General features: G+C 32.6%; 1 protein-coding gene across 2 annotated transcripts in view; it reads right to left on the bottom strand.

Moving 5' to 3' along the window:
- The window catches only part of UBA6 (ubiquitin like modifier activating enzyme 6), a 76,020-nt gene that overhangs the window by 56,072 nt on the left and 7,363 nt on the right, over positions 1-12,585 (bottom strand). The window contains exons 3-5 of one of the 2 annotated variants that reach the window (XM_016164401.2): positions 6,511-6,628; positions 2,587-2,681; positions 2,052-2,080 (exon numbers count right to left, since the gene is read on the bottom strand). In XM_016164401.2, coding sequence (XP_016019887.2) covers positions 2,052-2,080; positions 2,587-2,650 — 93 coding nt within the window. In that variant the 5' untranslated portion in view covers positions 2,651-2,681; positions 6,511-6,628. The remainder of the gene's footprint in view (positions 1-2,051; positions 2,081-2,586; positions 2,682-6,510; positions 6,629-12,585) is intronic. The other variant, XM_016164400.2, reaches the window with a different exon arrangement.

Raw genomic sequence — 12,585 nt, 5'->3', positions numbered from 1 at the left:
AAAATGTGTATCAATGCAGCTATAAGAAAGAATATATGTATTTATCGCTATGGGGTTAATCCCAGGAAACACTGTTAAATGATAAATAGCAAGGTGGAGGAAAGTATGACACTTTATCTAAGGAATGCACGTAGGGATAAATGTGTACACACATATACATATTTGCATGCTTATATGTATGCATTTATTTATATTTAAAAACAGATGAAAAAAGGGGGTGACCTAATAAATGAGGCAATAGGGTACAGAGAAGCTAGACTTACCTAAATATATTGTTTTATAAATTTGACTTTGAATTATATGTCTCACGTAACAGTAAAACTAAATTTAAAAAGCAACACCTAAAAATCCAAGGCAGAGTTGTTACTCTGAAACTATGCCCCAGACAGGTAGAACAGAATATAGGATAAAGCAAATAATTAGGTTCATGCCATTATGACCTAAACCTTATATAGGAGAGGAGATACAAATATAAAATCAAAGAATACCCTACAATTCTAAATTTGAGACTCAGAAATTTCAGTTTACTCATGATGAATGTTCTAGCTCTGTCAACTGACAAAATTTTATAGACTACTGGGGTATGTCAAAAGGACTCAAGAACTTGAAGAAGATTCCAGCAAGCAAAGATGAAACAATTTGAGCATCAATGAGAAGAGCAGCTACGATGGATCAAAACATATCAAATATGTCTAAATCTATGCATCTCACACACACACACACACACACACACACACACACACACACACAAGTTCACTAGCTACTGCTAGGGGATGATAAGAATCGACTGATTCTGAAAACTGGCAAATACAGGGGGGCGGGATTAAGTATTTATCCTGCTCCTCATGTGTACAAACTACACGTTAGTAGAATCAAATAGGTAATAAATGGAAAATTTTCTTTCTAAAATATTATTCTGGGTAATAAATGACAAAGAAATGACGGAATTAGAATATCACTGTCCTCAATAAAATAATGAATCTAAGCTATAATCATTAATAGTCATTAATAACCACAAAAAGAGACTGTGAAGTAGTAGCGCCAAAAAAATCAAATATGAATCTGATTCTCTGTATATAACTACCAGTTTACAGGAAACAGAGGTAGAAGTATATGCAATAAATGACCTGGTTTCTTTAATAAGTAAATCTCAGAGAAAAAAAATCAGAGAAGGGAAATCTATATATTAAAAGAAACCAAATTTAGTGAATGGATTTTACTTGGATCCTGATTAGAACAAAACAAAAACCACATGAGATAACTGGGAAAATTTGAACTCCAACTACATATTTGATGATTGTGGAAGGCAGGCTTCTAAGATGGCTCTGATGATTCTCACTTCCTGGTATTCAGGTCTTTGTATAATCCTCTCCCTTTAAGTGTAAAATGGACCTAGTGATGTGCTTTTAAAGAATACAGCATAGGTGGTGGAATGTCATTCCTGAGATTAGTTTACAAAAGACTGTGATTTGCCTTGCTAATATATTCCATTTCCTGTCTTCTTGCTATCTTATTCTGATGAAGCAAGCTGCCCTATGGAGAGAGCCATATGGTAAGAAACTAAGGGTGACCTCTGAACAACAACCAGCAAAAAATTGAAGTGGGAATGTCAAGTGGCACAAATTTGTCACCAAAACCTGTCAACAACTTCCTGAGTGACCTTGGGAAGCACCTTTATCTTACAGAGCTATATACTAAAATATGATATAACAAGATGTCTGACATGTCAAAATAATTTGGTAGTTGGGTGGCAGTGGGGAATGGGAAAGAGATATATGAAACAAATTTGTGTATGAGTTGATAATTGCAGCTGCATGATGTTAAAACTTCTATCTTAGTATAATTTTGAAATCTTCTATATTAAATTCTATATTAATTTCTATTTTAAAAAGAAGCAAGTAGAGCATTAAAACAATTTTGCTACTAAATGAAGAAACAATAATTAGGCCGAAGTGTAAACAATATTACCACAACTGATGAGCAAAAAAAAAAAAAAAAGAAAAAAAAGAGTTCATAACAAAAAATTCTTCTTACCAGGGACATTTCCTCACCTTAATTCCAGCAAGAACAATATTCTTTGCTATAAAAGAAAAAGAAAAAGGAACAATTTAATATTAGGAAAGTATATTAGATATGTCTTCATGGAGCTTAGTCACATCTCTGACTATTTTAACTTTCTTTACTAAAGAAATACAAGTCCCTTAGAAAATACAGATGAACAAAAAAGAAAAAAGTAAAAATTTCCCATAATCACACCATACTGAGATAATCACTCTTAAAATTTTAGTGTATTCTTCCAGACTTGTTTTTGAATATATGTATGTGTGCTCTACCATAATGAATTAATGGATACAGAAAATGATCATTAATGGCTACTGCCATCACAAAAAAAGTCATTACTGATTCCTTGTAGGAATATAACGGTATCATGAAGTAAGCAGTCTTGCCAAAAGAATCAAAACTAAATCTAATCAAGGTTTTAGATCTAATTTATTTTACAGAAATATTACATGGGGAAGGAATTAAATCTTTAAATTATGTTGCTCAACAGTGTCATATAAAGTTATGAATAAAAATACTGCTTACCAATTTCCAAACCAAGACCACCCATACCACTTAAGAAAACATGGGACTTGGCCATCTTCTGCATTGCTGTGTCTCCAAGAACATACCTCTGTCGACTATATGTAAAACACAATAAAAACAATAAATTATTTCATCAAAATTATATATCCCTTTAAAGATGATTGCAAGCTAAAAGCCTGACAACTATATCCTGCCCAAGACTTGTTTTGAATCACTTGCATAGTATTTAAGATTTCTTGACTTAATTGCCAAATATATAATGTATTCTAAAAAATTAGAAGCTATGGCACCAAAGTCCACATTTCCACATTTCCTCACAGCTCTACACAAATGCAGCTGAGTAAGTGTTGCCTATTTATATAGGAAGGACTGTGTACTCTAGACTTGACACAGTTACCATCCTCTTCTCTCATTTATTACTTCAGTAGCCACTATGAGCATTTGAGTGTGCCATTTCTATTTTAAGTCTTTCACTGTAAATAGGATATCTGAAGCAAAAAATTGGTTTCCTTCTTAGAGTTTAGATGAATTAAAATTAAGCAGTTTTCAAACATTATTTTAACTATAAATGCTGTTGAAGTCTATAAAGGATCTTGTTAAGTAGTCCAGCCTAATAGCCACAAGGTAGTAGTAGGATTGGAATTTCAAAAAATACACATTGGCAATTTTTAAAAGTTAGATATAATAATAAAGCTAGTAATGAGTTCATTCGAAAGAACAGTGATACACTTGATACTACACCAGTTTTTGAAGCTAATGTGAAGATTCCAGTGGACTCTTACGAAAATCATTTGACACATAAATTCAGTATAAACAACAAATAATTCCAGAACCCCTTGGGCTATAAATATATCTTTTGGAATTCTCACACACACACACACACACACACACACACACACACTGGTTTAATGTATTTTTCTGTTTAATATATAGATGTTTAATTTCCATATTTCAGCTATTCATACTCAATAAAAAAGCCTGAAAAGAAGTTGCTTGTTTAGTTAGAATAAACTACTTTGTAAACACAAGCTATCTTTCTTTCTATTCCCTGCAAAATATAATAAAACCCAAACTTTCCTTTTTAAATTGGTTTTGACCATTTGTTTCAGATATAAAATTATCCATTTATTCAAATATCAAATATTTACTGAACACCTACAATGGTATGTATGGAACTGCGCATTACCACTCTTATTTGTGTACCCCTGAGCAATGTAAGTTTTGTCTATTTTGGAACATCATATAAAGGGAATCATTCTGAACGTCTTCTGTGTCTTGCTTCTTTTGAATGAAATTATATTTATGAGATTTATTAATATCAATGCATGTAGCTGTTCAATAATTTTCATTTCTGGTGTATTCTATTGTAATATACTATTCTATTGTAACAGTACACCATAATTTAGCTATTCTACAGTTTTGAACAGTTGCCAATAATGAGTCTATGAGCATTCTTATGTACATCTCCTGGTACACATGTAGTAGTTTCTAGGAGAGGGAATGTAGGGTTAACTTCATTAGATAATGCCAAACTGTTTTTCCAAAGTGGATGTACCAATTTATTCTTCCATCCTGGCAATGTATCAAAGTCCTCATAGTTTCACATCCTTAATGTGCAAGAAAACGTTACCATAGCAGGGCCTGAACTTTAGCCTGTTTACAGGGCTAGCCCTTCACTGGCATCTGTGAATTTGGCCTTTGAAATGTTTCCATACTAATAAATTCTACTATATTTTCTTTTTTCCTAGTTTCCTGAAATAAAAACTCATTAATTTTTTAGGTTTTATTTTCTAAAATATCCATATAAAACTTTAACTGATTTTGAACAGCACCCTAAATTTTGCTACTGAACTTCATTATTTTCCAATTTTAATTATGATTCTTTTTTGACTTACAGGTTAATGTGAAGTATAGGAATTTTGTAGTTATCTTTAGTGTTGACTTCTAGCTTAAATGCTTTATGAATAGACAACACAATCTATATGATTCCACTCTTTCATATTTGAGGATTTTTTGAGTCAATTTTACAAATGTTCTATGTGTTCTTGAAAAGAATGCACTCTCTATAGTTTTAGATAAAACATTCTTTAAATATGCTTTATTTTTAATAATCATGTCGATGAGATCTATATCTATTCTGATTTTTTGTCTGCTTGTTCTGATTACTAAAAGCAACGTTTAAAATATCTCCCGGGATAACTGTAAGTTCATCTATTCTTCTCTGTAGGAATAACATACCGAATGTTTATTTTGCACATGCTCTTTTAGTGTTTTACTTGTACTAACTCATTTAATCCTCACAAAAATTCTATTAGATAAATTCTATTGATTATTCCCATTTTTACAGAGAGAAAACCTTAAGCACAGGGAAATAAAAGTAACACAAATAGTGGAGGCAATATTCAACCCAGGCAGTCTGGTCTTAGCATCTGTACTCAACCACTATGCTACATTACATGTAGATTAAGAAAATCAAGTCACTTTACATTGATTTACAGAGAAAGAAAAAAAAAATCAGTTCCCTGACCTTACTCTTCTCTACCCCAATTCCTACTCCCCAAGGACAACTACTCTCAATTCTTCTAGTTATTTCTTCTAATATTTACTCCCTTACTTCTAGATAATGTTTATACTTTTATTCCTTGGTTTTAAGCTTTACATATTACCTATTAACTTCCTACTAAGAAAGATGAATGATCTTTCTGCAGTACAAATCTGGTCAAATCATTCTCCCGCTTTAAAAACTCCAATGGTTTCCTATCTTCCTTATGATAAAGTCTACATTCTAACATTAACCACAAGGCTGTTCATAATCTAATCTCTGCTTTGTTCTCTAGTCTCACCTTTTGTCACCCCTCCACTTAACTCCATGTTTCAGTTTTTTGTTCTCCAAATGTGTTAGGTTCTCTTTGCCTGGTAGATATTTCTCTGGCGTATTCCTCTCCCTCAATACATTATGCCTGAATCATTCCTACTGGTCCTCGGGTATCTGCTTATAAATTACTTTCTCCCCATGATGTTTCCCCTGATACTCCTAAACTTTCCCAAAAGAGTGTTGGATTATTTTTTATGGCATCTATAATACCCTGCACTCAATCTATTAACACTTATTACAGTGTATTTTCACTATTTATTTGTCTACTTTTTCCCTAGGAGACAGTAGATTCTTTACAGCAGGGCCAGTGCCTTATTCACTTTTATATCCCCAGTGATTAACAGGGCTTGGCATATTACGGACACACAAAAACAGTTTGCTAAATAATGAAAGAAATAAATTGGCACACAAGAACAAGAACAATACTTTTATGCTCTACTAAGCAGAGGACCTGAATTATTCTTACTAGGTTCACAGTCTCAAGAACTACATTTAAAAATATGTTTTTCATCTCAGACTTGTCCACATGAATTATTTTTAAGATTACTTAAGCAAATAATGAATAGCCATGCCACAAATGTGGTTATGAATGAAGAACATACAGACAAAGGAATAAAAAGATATTTGAACCAAGGTTTACCAAAGAATTATACAATCTCAGACAAATTCTCGTTACCTAAATCACCTTTCAAAATTGAAACCGCCTTTTCAATATTTGGCCACCAAGAGGAAGGGTACTAATTAAGTGCCTACTTTGTACTAGGTATGTCAGGTATTCTGCAGTTGACACTTAGATCCTATGACGTTCATACTGTTATTAAGTAGTAGTGATGGAAATTAAAGAGCCTAAAACAGAACTTTCAAGTCCGGCACGTAATTTTACAACTGACTCTATTAAGTGGACACCAACGTATGATTGTATCTAGTAAAAAGAAATAAATTATCAAGGCCACCTACTCTACTTTTAGAGAGCCCTATTTATTAAGATGCTCTCTTTTATGAAGGTACAGTATCTCCCTATAGTTTTCACCTACTAGTCCTAATTTTACCTCCTTGGGGCCAGGGGGAACTCGTCTAATCCCTCTTCGATGTGACAGCCCTCCAAACATTTGAAGATGGTATTCAGGTTCCAGAGTCTTCTTTCTCCAGGCTAAACATCTCCAGTTCCTTAAACAATTCCAAAATGACATCATTTTGAGTCCCCCTCAACACTCTGATCACTTTCTTCTGGATGTATTTTAATTATCTTTGTCATGCATTCATAAATGTATTAAAATATCTATTTCAAGCCAGGCACTAGCACTCTGTAGGTATCACAATAGCAACACCTCATATGGATACCATGAGGTTCAAATTAAATAAGATAAAATATATAAAATATTTAGCAGAATCTTTGTGACGTGTTATCAGAGAGATAATAATTCATTATTAAGCACTACATACAGAAGTATCAGAAACTACGGGAAGCTGAAATACAGAAGAGGAAATAATTATCTCTGTCAGTGGAGACCACAGAAAGCTTCAAAAATGAGGTTCATCCAAATAAAACTCCGAAGACTTGAAAGGTGTTAAAAAATAACCAATAAGGAAAAATATCCTACGCTAGAAAAAAGAAAAGCATGAAAAAGAATGGCATATAAGAGAAACATAGTATATACATAGGACTTCCATCTTTGACCATGGTGAAATAACAGAGACAAGGTTTATACTCCACCTGCCTTACACAACTGAAAACGGGCAAATATAAATGCATAAACAGACTTCAGACACTGGACTACAGGCGACTCAGGACAGTAATCTCAGAGAAGAAAAACAAGTAAGGTGAGCTTTATGACTGCCGTAGTTGCTGTTTGAAGAGTTTCCGGGCTGCAGTGCAGGAAGGGAAACCCAAAGAAAGCCTGGTGGTGCCCTGAATTAAAAAGATAGGGCTGTGAATTCAAGGAAGCTAGAATTTGCGAGTACAGAGATGAATACACAGGGTGTCAGAGATTTGGAGAAGGTTCTCCTTGAGTCATCCATCAGCTAAATAAGATCAGCACAGACATTCAGGAAACAATCTCAAGCTGGGGAAAGAACCACCTGAATAATACCACTCAAAAAGGTATTATATCAATAGTGGGGAAAAATCAGTCCCACATTTAAATATCCAAGTAACTTAGTCTCTGAACAAAGCTCAAGAATAAATTCAAAATTATCCAGCATCCAAAAAAGTAAAATTCACAATGTCTGGCATACATTAAAAATTACCAGGTACTCAAAAGAGCAGGAAATTCATCATTATAATGACAAGAAAAATTCATTTTATTATTCTATAATTAATAGTAAAATCAAGAATAGAACAGATTTAAAAGTGACAGATGATAAAACTTTTAGATAATGACAGTAAAACAATTATAAATATAATCCATAAGCTCAAGAAAGTAGAAGAAAGCATGAGCAGCAAAATGCCTAGAGATGAAACTACACAATCTAAGATGAAAAATATACTGGATGGAATTAAATACAGGTTCAACATTGCAGAAGTGAACTTGAAGATATAGCAATAGACACTTTCTAAAATGAAAACAAATGGAAAAAAAAAAGACTGGGGGGAAAAAAGAGCATAAGTGAGCTGTGGGACAAGTTGGTGGAATATAGGTGGAATTACAGTGCCTCAAAGAGACTAGAGAAAGGGGGAAAGAAAAATATATTTGAAGAACTAATGGTTAAAATTTTCCAAGAATACACTAACTTCACAGACCACAATGCAGAGAAATCCAAGAACAAAAAGATGAAAAAAGAAACACCAAAGCATAACACAACTGTTCATAACTAGAGATGAAAAGAAGATACTAAAAGTAATGAGAGAAAACAGAGCACATTACTTATAGAAGAAAGATAGGAATGACAGTTGACTTTTTCCCAGGAAGTAATACAAATCAGAAAACAGTGGCACGACATCTTTAAAGTACTGGAAGAAAAAACTATCAACCTAAAGTTCTATATTCAATTTCAAAAAAGAAAGTAAAGACTTCTATAGACATACAAAAGCTGAAAAAAATTCATACTGGCAGACCTTCATTATAAGAAATGTTATTAAAGTAAATCCTGAGGCAAAAGAAAAATGATCCCAGGTGGAAATCTTAATTTACACAAAGAAACGGGGAATACCAGAACTGACAAAAGTATAGATAAATACAAAGCTTTTTTTATTTAAAAATGTCTTTTAAAGATAATTGACTATTTAAGCCAAAAAAACAACAATATATTGTGGGCTTATAACACATGTGGAAGCAAAGCATAAGAACAATAACTCCGATCATGAGATAAGAGAAATAGAGATATATAGTCATGTGCTGCATAATGACATTTCCATCAATTAAACTAGAAGCTGGTTCTTTGAGAAGATAATAAATGTGATAAACCTATAGCCAGAATGATCGGGAAAGAAGAGAGAAAAATTACCAATACCAGGAATAAGCAAGGAAACATCATTTTATATCTTACAGATATTAAAAAGAATATTCAGAGACTATTACAAACAACTTTACGCCATTAAAGTCAACCACTAAGATAAACAAACATATTTCTTGAAAGACACAAGCTACCAATGGTCATTCAAGAAGAAATATATTAGTTGAATATCCCTGTATCTATTAGATGTTGAATTTGTAGTTAAAAAACTTTCCAACAAAGAAAACTCCAGAGACAGTGTCATTATAAATTTATTAAAAATTTAGAAAAAGAATACCAATTCTATGCAAACTTTCTAGAAATCTGAAATATTTCTCAGGTCATTCTGTGCGATCAGACAATACCAAGTACCAAAACCAGACAAAATCAATTAAAAAATACTTCACACCAATATGCCTCGCATAGATGCAAAAATTCTTAACAGAATTTATATATAAATATATATGTAAAAATACATCAGGACCAAATGAACTCTGTCCCATAAAATACAAGGGTGGAATAATACTCTAAAAGCAAGCATAGTAATTCACTACATTAAAAAACTAAAGAAAAACCATGTGGTCACTTCAATGAATGCAGAGTAAGTATTTGACAACCTGATATTCATTTCGATAAACACACACACACACACACACACACACACACACAAAACACACAACTTTAAGCAAACTAGTAATAGAAGTACACCTCTTCAACCTAATAAAGGGTATCTGTGAAAAGCCTACTGTGGAAGAATAAATGTTTTTCTATCAAAGGTGAGAAAGTAATTGAGCTTGTCCACATTCACCACTTCCATTCAATATTGTATTGAGGTTCCAGCCAGCATAGTAAGGTCAAGAAACAAAAAGCATCCAGGAAAAAAGGAAGTAAAACTTCTTTATTTTCAAACAACATACTTGTAGAAAATCCTATGACATTTACAAAAAAATTTACTAGAACTAATAAGTGAGTTTAGCAACAGTGCAGGATAAGAAGCTAATATGTGAAAATCAATTATGCTCCAATTTAAAAGTAATGAATTCTTAGAAATTAAAATTTAAAAATTACCATTTATAAAATACAGATTACTTAGGGATAAATTTTACAACAGTTGTGCAAGATCTAGTAGAAAGTAAAAAAATAAGATGACAGACATACACCATGTTAATGGATCTTAAAATTCAATATTGTTAAAATGTCAATACTCCCAAAACTGAACTATATAGTCAACACCATATTAAACAAAATTTTAGTAAGATTTTTTTTTTTTTTAAAGAATCAACAAGCTGATTCTAAAATGGTGGAAATTCAAAGGACTAAAAGGGTCAAACCACTTTTACAAAAGAAGACCAGAGTTGGAGGACTTACAGCCCCAAACTCCAAGATATGTGATAAAGCTACAGTGTAGTATTAGTGTAAAGAGAGACATATAGATAGATCACTGAAATAGAAGTTTCCAGAAATAAAGCCACATATATTTAGTCTATTGAATTCTGTCAGAGATACTCTCAGGGAATTCAGTGGGGATGGCTAATCTCCAACGAATGTGCTAAAACACTGGAGAACTATATGGAAAAAAAATAAACTTTGGCCTTCACTAAACACCATATACAAAAATTAACTTGAAATGGATTACAGACCTAATTTAAGAGTTAATACTTATGAAATTTCAAGAAGATAACATCAGAGAAAATGTTAGTGTCCTGGAATTTTGCAAACTTTTTTTTAAAAAATAAAACAAAAAAATACGAATCATATTATATATATATATATATATAATGTATCTTATCAGAATTAAAAATTTTTCTCTGCAAAAGATACTGTTATGAAAAGATATGCCACGCACTAGGAAAAAACATCTGTAACAAAGAACATGTATATAGAGTACATGAAGAACTCAGTAAGACAAACATCCTTACGGAAAAAAAAAGGCAGAAGATTTCTAGAGATATTTTACCAACGAAGGTAGATGGTAAATAGGCTCATGAAAAAAAAATGCAAATGATCATTATTCATTAGGGAAATGCAAATTAAAAACACAGTGTAATACCACTATACACTCACTAGAAATGCCAAAACTTAAAATGACTGACCATACCAGGTACTGAGTGAAGATATGAGACACTAGAACGCGCATACACTACCAGTGGAAGTGGTACAACGACTTTGAAAACACACTGGTATTCCTTACAAAGTTAAAAATACACCTATCATACAACCTAGGCATTCATGTCTAGTTATTTATCCAAAAGTAAAGCATCTGTCTACCTTAAAACATGTATATAAATTCTCATGGAAGCCTTATTTGTAATAGCCAAAACCTGGAAACAACTCAAATGCCCATCAACAGTTAAATAAATTGTAGTATAGCCATATTACAGAATACATCTCACCAATAAAAAGGAACAAACTGCTATGACAACATAGATGAATCTCAAAATTATGTTGAGTGAAAGAAGCAAAACCCCTCCAAAAATGCATATGCTGATGAGTCCATCTATATAAAATTCTAGAAAATTAAAACTATTGCACAATGATAAAAAGCATATCAGTGGTTTGTCGCCTGGGAAAATGTTAGCTGGAGAGAGAAGAGAGGGATTAGCAGGGGCACAAAGAAAATGTTTGGGTGTGATGGATATGTTCATAACCTAAATTGTGGTGATGATATCATGAGAGTGAGTGTGTGTGTGTGTGTGTGTGTGTGTCTATGTATGTATGTTCATATATATACACACATATATATCAAAACACATCAACTGTACACATTAAATACATACAGTTTACTACACATCAATTATACTTCATATAATTGATGTGTAGTAAATATGTATTTATGTTGGGAGACACTCCTTCATGGGTCTTTTACACACCTACATGTCTTTTTAGATATGCCTAGTGAGGTAGGTCCTAACTGCTATTCACTAGGTTTTTTCACAGGGTTGTGTTTGTACAGCATAACCTTGAAGGATGAGGTGAGTCTCTTTCCAAGACAAGAGCAAGAATGATTACTGCTTGACATAAATGGTAGGTCCCCCAAATTCAGTGTTCCTCAGTTGTGATGTAAAATTACTATGTAAAAGGATCCATCTTGGTTCAGGGCATCATCCCCATTGGATGTGGGAGCATTATGTTGATGCCCATGCCACTTGCTATATAATAATGAAATTCTTTGTCTCTGAAACCTAAGTCTCACATCTTCTGTCAGCATCCACTAAACACTAGCATTTGTTTTATAAGTAGGGTAAAATCATATCCTTAACAATATATGAAGTCTGACAAGGCTGAAAAATAAGATGTTGATGGTAAACTGATGAGGTCTAACAGGGAGGCTAAAAAGAAAGATATAGCAATAACTATGGAAAATAATACCTAGAAACTATAAAGCTCTTAGGCACTGTTCTTTATGATTAATTTGCAATCTGTTCATTTTTCTCATTAAATATTTTTTAAATGAATGAACATATGAAAAAAATAAAAAGATTAGACTTAAGAGGTTAAGCAACCTGATTTAAATCACACTCATAAATGGTGAAAGATGGTTCAAATTAAGATTTATACCAAAGTTTATATGCTCAGCCATAATGTTATACTGTATCCGAAAGGGTTTTTAAATGCACAAAATTTAGTTTGGCCTCACCAATGTAGATGATAGGGAACCATTTAAGAATTTTAAACTGAGAAGCCATGGGCAC

This window comes from Rousettus aegyptiacus, unplaced genomic scaffold, assembly GCF_014176215.1.
Source record: "Rousettus aegyptiacus isolate mRouAeg1 unplaced genomic scaffold, mRouAeg1.p scaffold_m13_p_10, whole genome shotgun sequence".
Lineage (NCBI taxonomy): Eukaryota > Metazoa > Chordata > Mammalia > Chiroptera > Pteropodidae > Rousettus > Rousettus aegyptiacus.
The sequence above is the reverse complement of the archived record's forward strand: the minus strand, read 5'-3'. Positions and strand labels throughout refer to the sequence as shown.